Below are 22,075 nucleotides of genomic sequence, written 5' to 3'. Positions count from 1 at the left end.
ATACTGTACATCCTATATGCTTTCAAGAGTAGGCGGCTGACCATGAGCGGCTTGAAGGCGGAATAGGTTGTACTCATCTCTGTATCCCTGGGCCTCTCAGAGTGGCTGCCTTCAATGAACACCGAAGGGTCAGCTCAAAGGCAACCTTTCTAGAATCCTTCCTGCTGCCTCTAGTTTGTGCTGAGGGGTCTCCTTCTTGCTCCCAAAGCACTTTAGCTCCTCTGTATTTATGCTTCAAATGCTACACTTCAAATGTTGTTTTTCTGGGGAAAGGGATGTGACTTGTTGCATTGCACCACACCCCGAGTGTTAAGCCACAGTACCTGGCACATAGTAGGTGCTCGATAAATTAATTTTGAATGAAATGTCTTCTGAATCTCCAATATGGAAGGCACTGTGCGAGGCACTATTACAGGGATATAAAGTTGTATCTCTGATCCTGGGGGGAAATGTTCACATATATGTTGTACAAGGCACTGTGAAATAACTTGAGAACAATGCTATAGAAATTTAAGAGGAATATTTCTGACTTGCTTAGGGTAGAAATTTTTACACACCCTCCCTTCTACCTGGAAATGGACTCTTATCTGTTAACTATTTTCTTAATGGTCTTAGAAGTATCTTTTGTGTGTCATTTTGAAAGTAGGTGGGGCATACATAATAAAGAAAGAAAATAATACCCAGGTGACAGGTGTGAAGGGCCTCTGGTTGTGAGTTCAACACCACCTGAGAAGTTTGACTTGGGGTAAAGGGGTGTCTTTAGAGACAGCGGGCTTTAGATTCTACACTGAATGAAAGCAGAGGGTGAGTCCTGGAAGCGGGTGAGTGACAGTGGTAACCAAAATGGGTGCTTCCCAAGTCGCTTTGTTAGCCCTGGGGCCAGGTCCACCATCTGCTCCCAGGACCCCCAGGGCTGCTGGGCACCTCCTGAGAGGAAGAGAAATGGAATACTCACGAGTGCTGGAATGTAGGACCGAGAAATCATCCAAACCAGTAAACAGAATAGCCAAATTATCTCCTTTCCCACTGGGAGAATTTGGTCTAACTTCTGATTTGTGCCTAGGAATTATCTGTCCAAAGTTTCGTTACGTCAGAATATTGACGTTGCATAGTTCTATAGGATAAGGACCTAGCACTTGAGTTTTGTGAATGGTGCAGGACTGCAGAACACAGCGCTTAACTGGGCCAAATATGTCTAAAACACTGAATTCTAATCCATCTATGAGCATCCCTGATCCCAGGTGGCCTTAAATAATCCAAGATGGAATTTTCCAGTATTCGACAAGGTGGGGCATGGAAAAGCATGTCTGCTGTGGGGTTTCAACATAAAGGAGTTAAGAGCTGGGAAGTACCTCCTTGGTCAATATATAAATTAGGCCAGACTGACATCTCATTTTCCTTTTCTTCTTTTTTTTTTTATAATCAGAGAGGAAGAGGAGAATATTGAACTTGAACAAACATTTTGGCTGGTCCAAAGGCACCAGGCCCTTGCTCTCTTTTAAGCTCATAATTCTCATTGCATCATTCATTTGGAAGTAATCACTGCTTTGTGAGGTCTCAGAAACGGTTTCCCTCTGCTTTTTAAAATTTAACTTTCCGTGTCTGTGTCTTTGGCACCCTCGGATGTTAGGCCACCAGAGGAAAGGGGCTATGTCTTTTTGACGTTCGAGCCTCTTCAGCATCCAGCACCGTGCCTTGCACATAGTAGGTGCGTTCAATAAATGCGTGTTAAGGAATTAGTGAATGGGTCCTTAGGAGGAAAGAATGAAGATGAAACATTTCTCTCACGACGAGAACGAATATTTCTCAGTTTATTTCAGATATGAATCAGCTACTCAGCGTCAATTGTGCTTCTGTATACACACCAGGTGTAGATACATGCTTCGGCTGAGATTGAGAAATTCATCTCCGGAGAATAATATGGTGGGCGGGGATCTGAAAGCTCCGAACCGCGAGGAGGGGGCGGAGTCACAGAGAGTTGGAGCGTTTCTGTCCAATCAAAAGGAGACGGCAGGAGCAGGAGTGGGAGATAAGGGGGAGCGGGAGATCGCGAATCCTGCCCAGTTACACGAGCCAGCCAGCCGGAACAGCAGCTTCTCCGTTTAGGTGTTTCTGCCCAGGGAGAGCTGCCGATTCCGAGGCCGACTCCAGCAATGGCCTTTGCAAATCTACGGAAAGTGCTTATCAGTGATAGCCTGGACCCTTGCTGCCGGAAGATCCTGCAAGATGGAGGGCTGCAGGTGGTGGAGAAGCAGAACCTGAGCCAGGAGGAGCTGATAGCCGAGCTGCAGGTTAGGCGAGCGGGAGACAGACTAGGGCTGCGAGGCATCCTCCGCGGACACTGGCTGACCAATTCCGGCCCAGCGTGCCCCACCCTCACCCCCATCGCTGGTGTCAGTCTTGGGGTCTCCCGAGATTGGGGGCTGGGAAGGGGGGAGGGAGAAGAAGGAGGGAGGAACAAAGGGCGGCAAGCTGCAGGATGCAAACTTTCCGTTCCGTTTGCAACCGCGTGTTTCACGTTGGCATGCCTCCCGCCAGCATTGCAAAGTGCTGGCTGCTTCAGCTGGTCCTGCAGGCTGCCCGGGGGATGCCAGCGCGGCTTCCCAGGGCCGTTGCGCTCAGTGGCCCTGGCAGCCCGGCGCCGCCTCTCCCCACCTCCAGCGGGGGCTCCGGGGGAGAGGCGCCAAAGTGGCTTCCCTGCTTGGAGCTCAGGGACCGGCGATCCTTCCCCAGCCAAGCCCTGGCTCGCCCAGCCAAGTGCTGCTTTCCCTGGGGGGCCCCGGCGGAGTCCCAGCCTGTTCCGTGGCTGCTGGAGAAGCTGCAGGGAAGGCGGCCCGGCTGGAGCGGCAAACGCCATACCCGCCTTTCATCTGATGCAAGACTGCTGAGAGTTTTCACCGCCCCTCTGCCGCCTGGGAGCGCTCGGAGGAAAGAGGGGCGGGCGGGGGGCGCCCGAGATCTCCGCGCCGGCCACGCGGCAGTCGCCTCGGCCGCCGCTGTCCAGGCTTAGTCTCCGCCAGTGGGCTCGGCGGGGTCAGGAATGGCCTGATCGGACGAGATTCCGATCCCAAAGCCCCCAGGAAACGTATATTTCCTAGCAGATCTTTCTCAGGAACGCTATCACCTTTTGTGCAGTTTACTTCAGATCTTTCTCTAACTTGCTTGTAAAAATCCTGCGAGGTTTGGTGGCCTCTTCCTGCCTTATAACATTTATTTCGTGAACTCTTCACTCCAGTTTCTGCACTTCTTACTTCTGTAACTGTGCCCAGCGCCCAGGTGTCTCTACCCGACCCGTCCGGATGTATTCTCCCCTGCCCTCAAACTCCCACACCCCGCAGTGTAGCCTCCTACCAACTTCAACCAGTCTCAGCGCGAATCCACCCTCTCCAGAGTCCCTTAAATCAAACCACAGAGGTGGCTGCTGTTGCTTTAGCTGTGAGGCAATCGCACGGTCTTCATAACTGCCATTGTATCTCCTGCTGTGTTTCTCCATGGAACCCCTGCCGCTCTTCTCCCACCCCGTGGTACTGTATTCTGTCCCTGGCTTGTACGCAGAGAAGTTTCTGACTGGTCCCTGTCTTTTTTTTTTTTTTTTTTTTGGCTGCGTTGGGTCTTCCTTGCTCCTTGTGGGCTTCCTCTAGTTGCGGCCAGAGGGAGCTGCTCTTCGTTGCGGTGCTCCGGCTTCTTACTGCGTGGCTTCTGTTGTTGCGGATCACGGACTTCAGTAGCTGTGGCACGCGGACTCAGCGGTTGTGGTGCACGGGTTTAGTTGTCCGTGACATGTGGGATCTTCCTGGACCAGGACTCGAACCCGTGTCCCCTGCATTGGCAGGTGGATTCTTAACCACTGCGCCACCAGGGAAGTCCCTGGTCCCTGTCTTAAAGAAGCTTGTCAGCTAGTTAGGAGCCTGGCCAACTCACGGTGAGACAAGTGACCAGATGACACAGTACTTGAGTGCTAAATGAGACCATCCGGCAGCCTAGCCTTTGCCTGCTCCACGGCGTTGCAAATGGAGAGAAGTGGGTGATCAGCCTGGACTCGGTGGGGGCCAAGGGCTCAGGACGTGATCCTTGGACTACCCTAGGACTGGATGCGGAACAGGCACCTCACACTTGTCACCTCCTCTTTTGTGCAGATGGTATAATGGCCTTGGCTCTGGGCCGTGGCCAGAAGGAAGTGGAGTGGTCTCTAGATTCTCGCCTCCACCAGACCACCGGGTTGGGAAGAGTGGCCTGGACTTGGGGCTTCCCAGCTTTGTTATGGAAATTAAAATTCTGTACCCCGGGGGTAGGGTGGGTTGAGAGGGAGTGGTGAGTGTGGAATTGACTAGAATGGGAGGCCCTGGTCACTAGTGGAGGGTTTCCATGGTGTTGAGAGGTTGGCCGGGTGGGTGCAGGGAATCTGGGGCTGGAACTTGGAGGACATTTTAAAGGCACTGAAAACTTCTGGCAGGAGAGGAGGGGTGTTTGTTGGCTACATTGTTGGACGGTTTGGGAGTGCCCAGTCTTCATGTCTGTCTTTGTAAAAAGCACTAGGTTCAGACTGCTGGTTAGTCTCCTTGGGCCACTGGAGGGTCCTCATATCCACACTTGCCTCTTGTTATTCTGCATGGAGAGGTGCCTGGGTTAGTGGCCCCTGCCCTCCCCTGTTTAAACCTTTTTCATACTGAAAGAAACTGGGGCCCAGTGCCTGAACCAGGCCTGGCCTCCGTTCCCACTCCTTGGTATTCTGGGCAGGCACAATTTATTCTCTCTCAGTCTGTGGTCAGGAAGTACAATCATCCCCCAGAACCATGCTTTTCAGACTTGAAGCAAGTCACAGCTCATTAGTGGGTGATGAAGTCCATTTAATGGGTCATGATTAGCATTTAAAAAAACAAAATAAGAAATATCAGAGAGCAATGCAGATAGTAAGGCTAAGTATTATGTCACGAAATTTGTTTCAATTATTGTGTGTTTGTGGTGTGTGTGGTATATGAGTATAAAATCATAACTTAAACATGTGTTTCTTACTGTGGGTCTTAGTCAAAAGTTTGGAAAACACTGGCTTGGAATAATAAAGCATCTTGTTTGGAACTCAACTAAACTCTGACTTAGACTGTGTACCCCTCTTCTATCAGCAGATGTCACATCTTAAATAAGCCTAATATGCAGGAACATTTAAATCTTAGCATGTATCAGTGGCTTTTAAACTTTGACCATGGCCCACAATAGGAAATTCATTTTACATTATAACTCACTATACACACACATATGTGTACACACATACACTAAAGGTTCATGAAAGAATACCCTTACTAGATGTGTTGCGTTCTGATATTTTCTTCTGTTTCATTAACTAGCAGTGCTGGTCAGAATCCTCTAAACGCATGCTGGGAATGCATTTAATTTACTGAAGCACCTTTATATCTTTATTTCAGAATTTGAAGAAAGGATAAGAAGGGAATAAAGTTCGATGCAAGAGTCCATGTTTTGAAAGCCTCTTTTAAAATGCAAATTTCTAGCCTTTACGCTAGGATTTGGTTTGCAGAAGTTAAATAACCATCTACTTAATCAGGATCACACCTATTGTGCCAAACAGCGCCTACCTGCATTCTCTATAGCTGGGGAACATGATCTGGAGCGGTTCTCTGACTTCTCCTATGATGTAAGTCAGAAGCAGGAGCCATGCTAGAATCATCCCCAAGGCCAAGCCTGTTATTGGGAAAGGAAGCATGTGTGAACTTGAGGAACGTGAATGGGTTTCCACTGCTGAGTTTGCATAATTTGTCCGGAACAGCTATAAATCCAGCAGAACAGTGGCCTGTTGTTTTCCAGCTCTGAAGCAGCTGTGGGACTGGGAGTGGGGAGGAGACCCAAGTGTAAGCAAATGCCTGTTCCAGCCTGCATTCTTTTTTTTTTTTTCTGCACGCGGGCCTCTCACTGTTGTGGCCTCTCCCATTGCAGAGCACAGGCTCCGGACGCGCAGGCTCAGCAGCCATAGCTCACGGGCCCAGCCGCTCCCTGGCATGTAGGGATCCTCCCGGACCGGGGCACGAACCCGTGTCCCCTGCATCGGCAGGCGGACTTTCAACCACTGCGCCACCAGGGAAACCCCCAGCCTGCATTCTTATACAGATAGAGCACGCACAAAGCAGACAACAGTAGACAGCAGAGTGGGTGCAGTGCTGAGATTCCCACTGCGGGAGTGCCAGAGAGGACCTTGGGGTGCTGCAGGAGAAAGTTATAATCACTGCAAACTGCAGGGAAGATGCGGGTGGATTTGCAAAGGACTGCGGTTTGCATAAGTAGAGGAGAGGAGTGGACTGCAGGGAGCCAAGTCTCCGAGGGATGACGTGGGGCCTGAGAAGGGGACCGGGCCTGGAGTGCAGGGCTTTTGAGGGATCAGCGGCAGCTAGGTTGGTTGGCACACAGGCTCTCAGTAAATGCATGCTGGTTGAATGAATTCTGGTGGGGTTTTTTTGTTTTCTTTTTGTTTTTGTCACACCGTGTGGCTCAAGGTATCTTAGTTGCCTGACCAGGGATTGAACCCGCGCCCTCAGCAGTGGAAGTGCAGTGTCCCAACCACTGGACCACCAGAGAATTCCCTTGAATGAGTGAACTGATGATGTGTTTGAATGAACAGGAACAGGGGTAGTTGAGGGTGTACAGGGTCTTGAAAGCCCGTGAACTCTGGCCACAGGAATGCCCGGATCGTGTGGGACCAGCGTCTGCTGAATGGGAGTCTGCACAGGCGGATTCCCACTTGGGATGGGTGAGCTCTGCATGTTCATCTGTGCTGGTCTGACTGGAGGCTCTTCAGACTTCTTGGCTTCAGAGAAAGCTGGGACACACCCTTGAGGGAAAAGTAGAGAGAGACTGCAGGATAAATCTCTGTAAGGGAGACCCTTCCACAGAGAGAGGTCGTGCTTGTTAAAGAAAAACGCCATGCTGTTTCTGGGCTTGTCCTCAGGGTCTGCAGGAATGGGGTGGACTCCTGGGGAGTCTGCCTCCTCTTCTACAGCGGGTCTGTCCTGTGGGAAGCAGAGTCCCAAGGTTTGCGGAAGGGCTGGCAGCTTTGGAGCGAGCATTCAAGGAGCATTCTATTCAGAACCACAGACACACAAGGCTTGGAGTGCCCGTGAAGCGTCCTCCATCCAGCTGTCTGCAGTCTGGCACAGCCCCCAGCCAGTGGGGATGCATGAAGCATTCATGCCTCCAGAGAAGTAATGCTGCAGCCTCTCTTGAACAATCATCCCAGTGTTGAGAAGCCCTCCAGATCTAAACAGGCTGCGACGTAAGCTTCATTCCTCTTCTTCCATCCGTGGAGAGCAAAGAACTCTGTGCTCGCTCTGCATGTAACTTGTCCAAACTGGTTCCGAGGCTCTGGGCTTGCACACAGTAAACACAGTGTGGGTCCTCACCCTGGGAGCCAGATGCCCATGGCCTTTCTCTGTCTCCAGAATCCGTGTGGTGAGGAGGGAAGAGAGAAGGTTCTCGTGGGAGAACCCACGAGCTGGGTGCTCCACTGGGGAAATGCAGCGTGGCTTACAGGTGTCAGATCAGATGTGGGAGGGACCCCAGGGGCCATCTGTTCCAATGCTCTTATGTTACAGAAGGAGACCAGGGTACGGGGTGACATGACTTGGTACAGTGACCCAACTTGTCATTGCCAGCCCTAGACCTAGAACCCCAGCCTCCTGGTTCCCAGCCTGCTGCTTGTGCAGTGACCCTTGCTGCTTGCCCACCAACCTGGGACAGCCAGCTTGGGACAGAGTGTGTATTTGCTCACCTGCTCCATTTCCTGGGGATTCTCATCGGGTGTTTGGCAACAGTATCCTTATTCTGCAGAAGATACCACTGGATTCTGGATGAGCCTAAGGAAGATTGTCCTGGGGTCTGGCTTAGCCCAAGTATAATGGCTATGATGAATCCACAAAGTCTGATTTTTCACATAGGTATAGTCTTAGCCTTATATTGCCTGGTTTTCCAAGTAGCTATGGACAAGTTTAATTATTTTCTGCCCTTCCCCTTACTTTGGTTTCTGTTTTAGGAAATGTTTTTCTTTTAACAATTTGTCTTTTATTCACTTCATGTATTCATCTATTGAGTGCCTTCTGTGTACCAGGCATAGGGGCTTACAAAGTGGAATCCAATCCCACCTCTTCCCATCAGTAGCTCCGTGTCCAGTGGAGGAAGTGATGTCCATTGAGCGGGGCCAGATATCATGCCAGGCGTTGTACCTTCCTGTCTCATCTCTTCCTCACACACTTAAGGAGGGCGAAGCTCAGAGTCATAGCTTGTCAGGGCTGGAGCTTGGATGTGAACCCAGGCATGAGTGATCGCGGGGGCTTTCAGATGTGTGTGCATAAACGTGCCTTCCTTTCCCTGAATGTATCCAAAGCCAGCCAGCCTGCAGGAACTCCCACTTTGGACAGAAGGGCTTTACGAGGTCTCAAAGACCAACTCTGTGGATCCAGGTGTTTCTTCTTCTGCCTCAGGACTGCGAAGGCCTTATTGTCCGCTCGGCCACCAAGGTGACCTCTGATGTCATCAACGCGACCAAGAAGCTGCAGGTGGTGGGCCGGGCTGGCACGGGCGTGGACAATGTGGATCTGGAGGCTGCAACAAGGAAGGGCATCCTGGTCATGAAGTAAGTCGTGGAAGTGGTGGGGTGGTGGTCCAGGAGGCCGCCCGCTCCAGGCCAAGTCCAGAGAGGGGCGCAGCACTCACCGCTTAGCGGTTCCCGGGTTTTTGACACAGAGGCTCTCTTTGTAATCTCAAAATGCTTCACAGACCTGCCCCCTAGATACTCGCACGCCTGCAGCCTGGTTGGGGAATCAGAAGAATGCTGGTGGATTTGTCTCAGTCCCTGCTTCAGCCCTGCCCTTCCCCCTCGGCTGTTTCATCTGGAGCCAGGTTCTGTCGGCTCTGCTTGACTGTGGTCTCCCTTGTGCAGCTGCGTAACCTTTGCTAGTAGACGGACTCTCCCATTCTCTCTTCCTCACTTCCCTGCACCCTTCGGGGGCCGGGAACCCAGTTTCTCTTTACTCCAGGGCCAAGAGGGAAGGGGTCTCCTTTAGAGCTGTTTTTTCAGAAACCCAGGGCAAAGGTCATGGCAGCATGCCAGCACTAGGCAACACTCATTTCTGGCTCCGGTCTGGCATGTAAGTGGTGTGGCAAGGTTAACCCCTTCCACTTCTCTGTCCTCGAGCCTTTCCTCTTCCCTCGGGAGCCTCAGTGTTCTCAAGACTTTCCCCTCCCTTCCCTCCACTTCCCTCCATAGGGTAGGGGTTAACCAACCCAATCGTCTGCCTGAGGTCAATATCCAACAGACGAAATGTTAACCAATAACCCATCCTCCAATCTTGCGCTGGACCCAGAGGCACCAGCCCCCTGGTCCCCGCACCTCTTCCTGTATCCCATGTAGCCTGGTCATTCGCTGGGCGAGTCAGGAAGCCAGGTGTTCTTATGGAAAGACAGACTCTGAGAATCCTTTTTTTGTTTTTATTTATTTCCTTTTGAAAAGTTCTGGATTTTCAAGGGAAAGAAACTGTTTTTTTGGTCTACTTTATTTTTTTATTATTATTATTTTTTATATAGCAGGTTCTTATTAGTCATCAATTTTATACACATCAGTGTAGTCTGAGAATCCTTTTATCTTGATTTTTAACTTTTAAAAAATAGGATCTCTTGACCTTTTTTCACCTTATAACCTTCATTTCCAGAGAAGAAAAGACCCAGTAGAGGGAAAGGAGGGTGAACACGTGTGTTAATAAATTATTTCAAGAGCAACAAGAAAAAGCCTTTGAGAAAAGAAAAATAGTTTCATGGGTATTATCTCTATTTTCCTTTCTGTAAGATGGGTAGAGTCAACATTACCCTATGATTCAACTTGTGAGGATGATTTCTCAGTGCAAAACTTGTTGAGAAATAGGAGGAAAAGTCAAACAGGAGGAGATAAAAATATTAGCTTTGTTACTAAAAAAATCCAGGTTGGGCAAATTGATAAAAGTCTGTGGGCAAGGGGCTGACCTCTGTATCTGTCACGGGTACAGCCTCAATAAGACTGATGGCATGAAACTAACTCAACAGTGTAAAATCAACTATACTCGAATAAAAATTTATAAAACCAAGATTGATGACATGGAACAGCAGGGATTTGTCTTTCTATAGGCAGGTAGATCCTAAAGTAAGGGGAGAGAGAGAAGGGCTGAGTCACACGTATCTCTCCCAATCTATTGAGATACTTCTCTGCCCCGGGAGAAGTGAGTTTGGGTAGAGAGATGAGTGTGTTTCTCGAATGGAGGTCCCTCCGCAGGAAAACATAAAGCCAGGGCAAAGGGGTTTTCTTCCAGACCTGGGGTTAGGGCAGGAGTACATCACAGAACCCAGGGCAGTGGCGTGGTGTTAGGGGTTTTCACTAAGGACAGGTAAGTTCAAAATGTTGGCGAGAATGTGGAGAAAAGGGAACCCTCGTACACTGTTGGTGGGAATGCAAATTGGTGCAGCCACTGTGGAGAACAGTTGGAGGTTCCTCAAAAAACTAAAGAAAGGACTACCACATGACCCAGCAATTTCACTCCTGGGTATATATCCAAAAAAACCAAAAATGCTAATTCTAAAAGATAGGTGCACGCCCACGTTCATAGCAGCATTATGTACAATTGCCAAGATATGGAAGCAATCTGAGTATCCATCGACAGATGAATGGATAAAGAAGATGTTATATATATATAATAGAATACTACTCAGGCATGAAAAGAATGAAATTTTGCCATTTGGATGGTTTTGGAAGGCATTATGCTAAGTGAAATAAGTCAGACATAGAAAGACAAATACTGTATGTTATCACTTACATATGGAATCTAAAAAATAAATCAAACTAGTGAATATAACAAAAAAGAAACAGATTCACAGATATAGAGAACAATCTAGTGGCTACCAGCGGGGAGAGGGAAGGGGGGAGGGGCAACGTAGGGGTAGGGGGTTAAGAGGTACAAACTATTAGGTATAAAATAAGCTGTAAGGATATACTGTACAATGCAGGGAATATGGCCCATATTTTATGATAACTATAAATGCAGTGTAACCTTTAAAAATTGTGAATCACTATATTGTACACTTGTAACTTATATAATATTATACATCAACTATACTTCAATTTTTAAAAAAGTAAAAAAAAAAAACCATAAAACTAAACAAAACAAACAAAAAGAAGAGGAAAGCTTATGGAGCGGGAGAGAGAGCACAGCGTGCACTAGTCTTTCCACTGGGACAGGAGTGGGAATCCTGGGTCTGGCTGACCGATGTCCCCCATCTTTTTCCATCTTTAGCACCCCCAGTGGGAACAGCCTCAGCGCTGCGGAGCTCACCTGTGGGATGATCATGTGCCTGGCCAGGTAAGTCCCTGACTTCTGAGCAGAGTCACTGTCTGTGGTCTGTCAATTATTATGACTCCCTAAGCAAACTGACCCCGAGAAACTTAGAAACACTTCAGCTTGGTGACATGCAGGCTGCTAAGAACCTTCAAGGCCGTCAGTCCCCAACTGAACATTCGTTACACTGGTCTGGAACACCAAGGTCAGGTGGCTTCTCAGGTTGTTTGCAAACACACAGGATGTGCATGAATCTTACTGTGCTGGGTGGTAAAATGACTGTATGAACACTGCTGTTGAAAAGGCAGTGGGTCAGTGGGAAGGGCAAGGAGCCAGTGGGAGGGCGGGAAGATGCTCTGGGTCCCTTTGCAGATCCGCGGATCCTTAAACCAAGGAACCCAGGCAGCCAGGACCCCTCACGTCACTACTCAGGCCTGAAACCTTCTGGGGCTGAGAAATGATTCCTTTCCCTTCTCAAGACCTATTCTCCTCCCTGCTGGGAGGGGATCTGAGGGAGTTCACCTTTGTTCTAACTCTTCCCCAAGATTTCTACCTGAGATCTTAGGTATTCACTGATATTCACTTGTCAGTGAAGAGGAGAGGAGGTTGGAGAAAGGGAAGAACAGGGAGAATTGCACAGCAGGAGGGACCCAGCCCGGAAGGGGTCCCTAAGCTGGCTGTCTGGATCTCCTGGAACATCTGCAGAAGTGTTGAGGCCTGATGCCCTGGTGTCACTTGTGCTACTAAATTCAGTGGTGGTTTCTTTTTGGTTTCTTGGGGGGGTGAGGGAGCGATCCCAGTGCAGCTTTCTAATTCTATCACTTTTTTTCTGGAGGTTGTGTTTCCCTTGCGAGTCAGGAATAATCTTCCTCCTATTCCAAGACCAGCTTTACTTAAAGGAGTAGGCAAAGTGGTATGACTTAGGGGAAGCGCCCTGTCGCCAGCCACTCATCATGACCTCACTCATCATCAAAACCAAGAAAGAAGCACCCTATGAGAAGGAATCACCAGTCTCTCATAACCCCTGTGTGCTGGTTTAATCAGACCACTTTCCAGGCAGGGCAGCGGTAGAGGGGGTGGGAAGTGTGCACGGTAAAGTTGAGAGCATTGGGCAATGTGGGTGGAGAGCAGGGCTGAATGGGCCTCACGGTGGGGGACTTTGAACAGATTTTGCCTGTTCCTGAGGTGCTGGAGAAGAACAAGGGCACGGAAAGAAAGAGTGGAGAATACAACAAATGTAGATGTCACCGTTGTGCCTGCTTTATTTTCTCTTGTAAGTCAGGCCGGCCTCTGTATAATTCTTGGGAGGTCCCTTGCCCATGTCATGGTCCTCCCCAGACTGGCCTGGTGAGGATCCCGAAATGTTGAAACCTGGGGAGGCACCACGGCCAGCTGGGTGGAGCGCCCAGAGGGAGGGTGTGAGGGTTTCCTGTGCTCCGCGGTGCTGCACGCACATCTCTGAGATGGCATCTTGCAGTCAGGTGGGCAGAGGTCGGGAGGCCAGAGCCGGGGGCTCTGTCTCACTCGGTCAGAGGCATCTCATCCGGCTGGCTTTGCTGAGGGGGGAGCACTTCCTCAAGGCAAGTCATTGTCCTACATGACATTCCTGAAATGAGGCCCCATGGGCCAGAGCAGTGAGATGGAGCTTCTTCCATGAACTTGTTATGTAAGCTTTGTTGAGTTTACCCATGAGTTCTTGGGACTCTGATCGTAGAACAGATTCCCATCAACCTCACCCTCAGATGGAAGTCTGTGTCCTGGTAACGTGTAGACAGGAAAGAATGCTTTTTATAAGAAGTCAGTGAAGTGGAAATACAGGAAGAGTTATCTTAGAATCTCTTCTCTCTCACACACGCAGACGTGCACACACCTCTGAATTTTGTGGCCGGCAGGAACGCCTGCATTTAAATACTTAGGAGGCTAACTGGTGGGGATGTCTTCCTTGGCTTTGAATTGATTGCTCTACTTCTAGTTGCGTGATGCTGGGCAAGGTATTTAACCCCCAGTGGCCACACTCCACCCCCATGCAGTTGTGAGCATTAAATGAGCTGATGTTTAAACATTGTTCCTTGTCTCTTCCTTTCTAGCTTCTGGAGAAGCCTGGAGGGCCATGTCCCACATGACACATCTTGCCCTCTGACCTCTCACATTGCCCTAACTTCCTTTGTCCTCTCCAGAAAACACATAGAGACTCAGACCTCCATGTTGACCAATAGGAGGAGATAAGCTGTGGAGAGAGTGTGTGTGCGTGTGTGCGTGTGTGTGCGTGTGTGTGTGTGGTGGGACAGGAGGTTGTGTGGTTGTTGGAAGTGTCTGGACTACACCACCCGCCCACCCCAGTCTAGCCTAACTCTCAAGGGAGAATAAGTATTCAGCTGTCCCTTGATACAGTGGAAGATGTTGTAGGTTATGGCTCTGGATGGAATAGGAAAATGGAAATTCTTGAATTTCTGGAACATTTGGTGTTATCAGAATCCACCAATACCCCATTTCATTATCCCTACAAACCCTGGAGGATTAGCTGTTGCTTTTTACATGCCCAGAGTCACTCAGGCTGATACTCCAGCCACTGAGATGGACTCGGAACCTCCTCCCAGACACCTAGCTGGAGACAAATCCCAGGGCTCCAAGTCAGGTCTCGCCAAGGGTTTCCCCCTGCTACCCTCCCTTGACCATCCTCGGTGTTTCTGAACCTAAGCCCCCCAGACCCAGCTTGAGCTTGGTTCCCTGGGGGGATGCCCGGCAGAAATAGTGGCTGTGCAGCCCTCACATTGCGCCTCCTTCCTGGGCTGGCAGGGTCTGGGTGGGCCCGCTGACTTTGTCTGTCCTTGCAGACAGATTCCCCAGGCGACAGCCTCCATGAAGGATGGCAAATGGGAACGGAAGAAGGTGAGCAGCCGGCTTTGCCTCACCCCACCTGGCTGGGTGCCCGAGGTCCACTCTGGGTGCTGACTTCCACTTCTTCACCTGTTTGCAGTTCATGGGAACAGAGCTGAATGGAAAGATCCTAGGAATTCTTGGCCTGGGCAGAATTGGGAGAGAGGTGGCCACCCGGATGCAATCCTTCGGGATGAAGGTAAGAGGTCACCAGACCACTTTGATGTGGGGCTTCCCATAGCAAGTTTGAAGGAGGCAGCTTTGCTTGAGAGAAGCTAAAGGCTTTGCCCTAGGAGGGCCTGACCCCCACTTTAGAGCTCCTGAGTGAATGGGTGGCAAAGCCAGGGAGGGAGGGAACATTGGCCTGCTGATCTAGACCCTTGAATTCAACATCTGGGAATGCTTGGTGGAGGTCCTTCAGCTCTGGGGTGAGTAATCGCCTTGAGTCCCCACGGAGCTGAGAGGGGTCTTGTATCCTGCCCTTCCTTTCCTCCCCTTCTGCGAAGGCCTCCCTGTTTTGCTGCTTCTGTCTTCCGTGATAATTCAGAAAACAGGAGCAAATTTATAACCTTAAAACAGAGCAATTGTCCATCCGTCTTCTAGCTCCCCTCCATAGTCCAGAAGAGATTGAAAGGTGCTTGCCTATACGCTGTGAAATGATCGTGGAGCCCACGGTGGCCAGGAGACCTCACACATCTCTCAGAAATCATCCCTGACCCCCGCCGCCCACCAGGGCTCTCTCTTATCCTATGCTGGGAGCTCAGTAGTTCTGGTTGACGGAGGGTTGTCATCAGTAGCAGTGCCACCCCCAGCCCCCGGGGCCAATCCAGGAGACCTTGCCGAGGCGGGAGGCCATTCGGCCAAGAGAGGAAGCCCACAGGACTGCCCAGGTGGGCCAGAGAGGTGTAGCAGCTGGGTCGGCTGATGGCCGTCTCCATGTTTCCTGTGACTGTTGAGGGAGGGATTGTGGGTTCAAACTGCAGCCAGGAAAGCTTTAGTTAAACATTAAGGAAAATGGTTTTGAAAATCAGATCATTTCAGTTCTAGAAAAATTTACATAGAGCTGCTATGGAATTGTCCCTTTTTCCCTTGCTCTTCCCTTTCTGTATGTCCCTCCCACCTTCATTGCGTTAGACTTTATAGATTAACCCTTAATTTTATGTCGACCTTTGGAGTTTGTAAGTTTTTGCTCAGGGCTCGCAGTAAATGGATGATGGACAAGAACCAGGTGGGCAACCCATTGTACCACAATCCACATCTTCTCTCCCCTGCCTCTACTTCCCACCCTATTAAGTGAAGTCAGCCAGACATCGTTTCTAAGCCTCCGCACTGGGAAGGGCGGGGACATTTTTCTGGCTCCCTGTGAGAGGTGGGTGTGGCCCAGCAGGATCCATTGATCGTGGAAACAAACCAAAGCCACGTCCTTTGTGCAGGGGTGGTGAGGTGCCGTAGCCACAGGGAGCACTTTCTCCTTTTTCCTCATTGGTGAGGGATCAAGGTAAAGGTTCAGCTCATGAAAAATTCTGATCATCTAAAAGCAGGGGTCAGGGTGAAGTAAAACTCGGGGCACAGGTAACCAAACAGGTGAGCGTTTCATCGATGACTTTGGGATGGTTGCCAGGCCCAGCAGCCGTTCTGTCACGTGCACTCCCCTTCCACACGGTGCCACAGCACACCAGGCTCTTCTAGCTCAGGAACACTCATTGTCAAGGACTTGAGACTTTGGCAGTGACTTAAGTCAGACAAGAAGTCCCGCCTCATGTCTTGAATAATTGAAGTGATGGATAAGATAAGCTTGTCTGTTCCTTTGGCACCACTCAGCTACTTCACCGCTGCCAGGGCTGCTTCCTAGAGGCACAGAGGGACGTAGGACCTTGAGCATCAACAGCGGAAGTGACTGACAGGGCCCAGCTCAGAGATGCCTAGAGCCTGCTTCTGAGTGTTGATCTGTGTCTCTGGCATAACCCTTACCACATGCCCACACGTTTTATTCCCAGCATGGTTTTGAGGATGTGGGTGCCTTTTTGTGTGTGTGGCAGCATGTAGCTGCTTCGTTGGGGGGTTTCTTCTGTCCAGATGTCTCTGGAGGGTTACTCTAGACCGTCTTGCTTCTGGGACATGCTCTTTGAAAACCCGGAACACACCTTGGGATATCCCCCCAACCCCAGCCCCTCAAGAGCAGCCTGGCTCTGGTCCTTTCCCACTGGCCCAAGTGGTGTCTCTTTGTGCTCAGCTGCTCACTTTGACCCAGCTCCTTAACATGTTTCCAGGTCCCAACACATTCTTAATCTCGTCTCAGGGCAGCAGATCACTGACCTGCATCATCTGAACCTCGGTTCATGTTGAAGCAGTTGTGGAAAGCAAGATTTTCTAAAGGGCAAGGAAGGGAGATTCTTGAGCAAATTGTAAAAGAGATGACTTGTCAGCATCCAAACAGGACACCGTCTGAAACACAAGTTGTTTCAAACTAGTCTTGGTCTCTCTTTGGAAATCAGTATTAAACTGGTAATATCATGGGACTCCCTAGATGTCATATATCTTGACTAAAACTGAAATATAGATAGAGGTCTCCTAAATGACCACACCAGTCAGAGTTTCCTCACAGGTAACGTCGGTTTGATCTGTGTCATCTCAGATTTTTTCCATGCATTTATATGGAATGCATACAGTTCTATGCCTATAGAGGAATTCTATTTCTAGAGAGAATGGAATATTGTGCATGTCGTTAAGATAAAAACGTATGTCTTGGAATAAATAGATTTACCATATTTTAAAACTGTTGCATGGAATTCCTTTGTAGGGATAAATTGATTTTGTTTGGCTATTCCCTCAGTGATGGACATTTAGATTGTTTGCAGATGTGGACTTTAGCAAGCGTTGGTGAGGTCTTTCATGATACCCTCGGGGTGAAGATGGAGACCGTGAGCTTGGTGCTAAGGGTTTAGTAACTGGTTGAAAGAGGGATCCGACTCAGTCTGTAGGGAGATTGTACAGGATGGTGCAGGGCTCTGCCTTGTCCACCATTCTCATCAACAGCCTGGATGATGTGTCATTTGTGGATGACAGGAAGCAAGGAGAAAAGTAGTTAATACTTAAAAGTGCAGAAGCAGGTCCTAAAAGACATTCGAAGTCTAGAATAGTTGGGCACTCTAATAGGAACTTTGTTTGGGATACATCAGTGCCCTACATATGGGCCTCCAGAGCAACTAGACTTGGGTGTAGAGGTGAGTATAAAAGGCTTTTTCTAGGGGAGGAGGCCTTTGTTTGACAACAGGGCAGTGTGGTTAACAGTGAGTGATATGATTGATAGAAAAGTTTATGTGACTTCCGGCAGCATTAAAAGAAGTATGACATTCAGAGCAAGGGAGGTGACATTCTTCATGCTGTGTACTGATCAGCTCCTGTGTGAGTATTTGAGCAGTCAAAGACCCCAAGTTCTGGGAGACTGTGAAAGCTTTGGAGACAGAGGGTGATGGTGAGGGAGCTCATGTCTGTGTTTCCTAAGAAAGGGCTGAAGGCACTGGGGTCACTGAACCCATCAAGACTTGGGAGTCACAGTGGAGGCCTTCAAATAGCTAAACAGAAGTCTTATAGAAGAGTCACGCTCTCTAAGAAGTAGATCCAGGGAGGACCACTAGGTGTAAGCTGGAGGGGCAGAGCTACAGAGCCGGTCCCCAGTAGAATGAATGGTCTCAGGAGAGAGTGAGTCCCGCATCTCTGCAGATAGACCTGCAAGACCGGATAACCACTTGGCCAGCATGTGAAGAGGGCGTGTGAACATAGACGCAGACGCCCTGTGAGCCCTGGTGTCTGTGAACATCCATCATCCCAATGGGCTACCACTTTCTTTAAACTGTGAAATGGCCCTGGCAGTGAGTTGACTGTGTGGTCCTAGGCAACGGTGTCCAATTATTAAGGACTGGGTTTGCTACAGTAACTTGGGAGAACAACCTAATTAAAGACATAGAGTGGACCAGGAGTCGTAGGGGACACTGAGTAGTTCTGGCTGGGCTGGCTCGGGCGAAACAGCAAAGCTTGTAGAGGTTATCTTTATCATCCTCTGCGCTCCTGGCACCTGGGGTCTTATCGTGTTCCTGATCTGTCACCAGGCTGTTTATCACTAATTAGGCTGCTAATGGACAACTATTATCTGACCCTCTCTAAGGTATCAGGATTTAAACTATCCGAAACGACTCTTCGGTTTGTTTCATTTTGTTACAAGGAAAGTGTTTTGGTGAAAAGTGTGTGCAAAAAAAAAAAAAAGGGTAACGGATGAAATCATGGTTTTCCCCGTTTTTCCAACATGCCCGGGGAAAATGTCCTCCCTAAGCAAACCGGACTGTGAAAGCAGGGAACCGTTTATGGCTTTCTCTTGTGTGACTGAACAGGCTTCAAAACAGGTGGACAGTTTTCATTTTCACCAATACTAAAATGTGTAGCTGACGCAGGACCTCTGTCCACCATTCTTGCTCCAGGTGACAACAGTACCTGCTCTTCTAGGGTCATGGAACTCCTCCAGACTGGGGAAGTCTCAGCTCCTACATTCTAAGCCCCAGTATTACTGAGCCTACTTGGCCTCATTTTGAGTTTATACTTCAACATAATACTTTCAGATATATGGTGGTTGGGTGAAAACGATTTCCCTGGTAAAACTGTTACTTTTATAAATGTGTAGAATAAAAGCTATTAAATAGTTTAAAAAAAAAGGGCTCCCCTTCATATCACAGGAGCTGTCAGGAGAGACCTTCTTGGGCTCAGATACTGGGGGTGGACCACCCCTTTCCCTTCCTTTCTTTGTGACTGTCTGGTCACTTAAGGAAGGCGGAGCTTAGCCAGGTGGGGATCAGTGGGCGAAGAGCCCACTTATGCCAGCACAGGCCTAGGAGGAGCCTTGGTTTCCACCTTAGAGCAGCTGCCGTCTTTGCTTTGAGCCACAGGTGCAGATGTGGGTTTCAGGATAATTCTGGCAGCCTGCAGCCTGCTGGTGTTCTGAATCATTTGGGTCTTACACTCTGTAATGTTCTTTCTGCTTGAAACTTTTTCTCAATAGTGTTGCTGGATAACAGGTTATAACTCTGGAGGCTCAACGCATTCAAGCTGGCCTGTCCCCTAGAATGGGTCCACAGGCCCCAGCCGACCAGGGGCTGAGCCTTGCACTTTCTTTTCAGGGTTTTCTGTGAGGAGCAGACCAGCATCTCTTAACAGTTTCTTTGCGCCCAGGGTTGTGATGAGTCTGACGTTAGCCCAGAGGGATGGACGTTGAACCCGAGGCACCAGTTGTCCCTGATTCTTTCAGGTCCTGCTAATATTGACTGAGATCTGCTGTGTCAGATACTGTGCTTGCAATGACCCTCTGGGGTCAATATTATTAACCCAGTTTTACAGATAAGGAAACTGAGGCCCAGGAAGCTTATGTGATACGCTCAAGATAATAGGACGAGTAAGGGGTGGAGTCCAGCTCAGACTCTGGGCCTCCTGAGTTCCAGACTGGTGCTTTTTGCCCCACTCCACCGCCGCCGTCTTTATTCCTGATCCCTGCTCGTTAATCAGTCCCTGCCCCGTGTCCCTGTGCTCAGCCATTCGCAGGACAGGCGGCTGCCATCTCAGTCTGGTACCTGGAATTCCTACTGCCCTAGAGCAGTGATGTTCAAATATTTTCAGATATAGAATAAGGACCTGGGGTATGGGCCCAGAAAGAGAGCAGGTGGTGGGGCTCTGGGCCTTCACCTCTGCCCCTTTGAATCGATCTGGTTTTATACGGAGTTTCTGTGTAAGGTTTCAGCGTGTTGGGGGAGAGCACCAACGCTAAGCCCGAAGATTGGCTCTGGGCTAGAGAGGGGGCATGACCGTTAGGCTCCCCTGTTGGAGTCCCTTTACCTTGCAGGCCTTCTTGCTCTCCTCCGTCCACGGTCAGCCAGGGGACCGGAAGCAGCGTGCTCAGCCTCCCAAGGCTGCCTTCTAGGACGGCAGCTAGGACGTCACCCTGGAGCTCCGCTTGAAAACCTAGGGTTCCTCTGCCGCCCCAACATCAGGAGTCCTGGGACGGGGTGAGGTGGGGCATCCCTTTATGCAGCTCCCCAAGGCTCCTCTCTAGGAATCATAGATGTGTGTAACCGCGAGTGTCCTGATTTCTGCACGTGAGGACATCTGACCTAGCCAGGATACATTAGGACCCGACCCGGGATTGGTCTCCCGGGCCTGCTATCACCCTTTTTATCTCTGGCAACATGGTCCCCTGATATAAGAACCCCAGCCCTTAGTTGAGCTCAGCTCCTGTCCGCCCTGGGTATTTTGAGTGACAAATGAGAACAGGGTAGAATTCTTCCCTGCAGTTGTCTGCAGATGAACGAGGTACTGTTTCTCTGTGAAAGAAAGCTGAGTCGGGGCCTGCTGACCGCTGCGGCAGACGCTTATCCCTCCTCTTCCCCCCACCCCACGCCGTCCACTTCCCTTTAGACCCAGGCAGCTGCAGCGGGGGCACTGGGCCAGGCTTGGCCTGCAAGACCCTTCCTCCCGGCAGCCCCGTGCTGCTTCTTGGCTCCTAGGAGCCCAGAGCCAATAGAGTTGTGTGAACCCCCTCCATCGGGCTTGGCTGTGTGACCTCCGTTGGTGTCCCTACCCTCTTCCCGCTCCACATGAGGAAAAGTACATCTGGCTTAGAAATGAACGGGGCCGTTGTTCCAACCAGCCTCAGAGCCCACGGACAAAGACGACTTGTGAGGACAAGGGCAGGATCCTCTCCCCTCCCCTGGGCGTTTCATTCTCCCCAAGAGAAACGAGGAGGTTACATCTGGGGGAATGGCCACGTGGGGCTCGGGCGGTCCTGAGCTCACGATCCGGTAGGGCGTCTGGGAGGCAACCTCTTTCTCCTAAACCTCTGCCGGAGGTCGGAGTGGGACCCACCCGGCGTTTGTTGTCCCACAAGGCTGATGATGAAAAACGTGACCCCAAAGTGACACCTTGTTCATAACCGTTTTCAGTTTCTTCTCTGGGAGTGCTGACTTGATATAGCAATCTTCTGTGCCATTATTTTCTAAAATAACTTGTATATTTCCCTAATTTCAAAAGAAATTCATGATCCGTGGGGGAAAGTTAAACGAGCGTAGGAAAGCATAAAAGAGAAAAATTAATCCTACCACCTAGAGATGACCACTGTTGAAGTTCTTTCTTTGTTTTTGTTTAATCCTGGGCCAACTCTGAACATTTTCTCAGGGCTAAGGGAGCTTTCTTTTCATGGAATGTTGAATTGTTGGAAGTCAGAGCAGGGGTGACTTTGAAATCATCCACCTGCTTCTTTACGTAGAGTTGAGGACCCAGGTCTGGAGGCACTGACTTGCACCTTGACACACAGTCGACAGTGACTGAGGCAGGACTCAGGTCCGGCTCCTGGTTCACTGGTTCAGAGGCCGTATCCTGGGTCCTGCCAGCCTGCCCAGCTCAGTTGGCTGTCCGGCCTTCTTGAGGACATCCATGCCTTTGAGACATGGACCAAGCCCATGGAGAGAGCCCTGGGAAGGCTTCCTGGGCAGACCAGGCAGAAAGTGGGTAGGTCTTTGCTGTTGCAAGAGGTGGATGCTTCTCGCCTGGTGGCATATGCATCCCTGCTGCTTGTGCTGCCTTGGCAACCTTTAAAGCATTGTCCCTGCTGAGAGGGGTGTGGCTGACACCCAAGATTCTTTCTGATGTGGGAGAGATGTTTCCATCTCATTCTACTCCTGTTTTCTCAGGTGGGGCTGTGGGCTGCTCACTCCACCCCTGATTACAGGGTAGGCATTAGGAGTGCAGGCCCTGGAGTCAGAATACTTGTGTCCCAGCTCTACCACTTGCTACTCTTAGGACCT

The 22,075-nt window shown here is 49.9% G+C and overlaps 1 protein-coding gene across 3 annotated transcripts in view; it reads left to right on the top strand.

Annotated features, from left to right (window-relative positions):
- The first annotated feature begins 2,014 nt into the window (after positions 1-2,014).
- Positions 2,015-22,075, top strand: part of PHGDH (phosphoglycerate dehydrogenase) — a 30,737-nt gene continuing 10,676 nt past the window's right edge. For all 3 annotated transcript variants that reach the window (XM_060139215.1, XM_060139214.1, XM_060139213.1), the window contains exons 1-5: positions 2,015-2,291; positions 8,481-8,632; positions 11,316-11,381; positions 14,192-14,246; positions 14,335-14,433. In XM_060139215.1, the coding sequence (XP_059995198.1) occupies positions 2,154-2,291; positions 8,481-8,632; positions 11,316-11,381; positions 14,192-14,246; positions 14,335-14,433 (510 nt within the window). In that variant the 5' untranslated portion in view covers positions 2,015-2,153. The remainder of the gene's footprint in view (positions 2,292-8,480; positions 8,633-11,315; positions 11,382-14,191; positions 14,247-14,334; positions 14,434-22,075) is intronic.

Source organism: Lagenorhynchus albirostris, chromosome 2 (genome assembly GCF_949774975.1).
Source record: "Lagenorhynchus albirostris chromosome 2, mLagAlb1.1, whole genome shotgun sequence".
Lineage (NCBI taxonomy): Eukaryota > Metazoa > Chordata > Mammalia > Artiodactyla > Delphinidae > Lagenorhynchus > Lagenorhynchus albirostris.
Note: the sequence above shows the minus strand (reverse complement) of the source record. Positions and strands in the feature narration are given on the sequence as shown.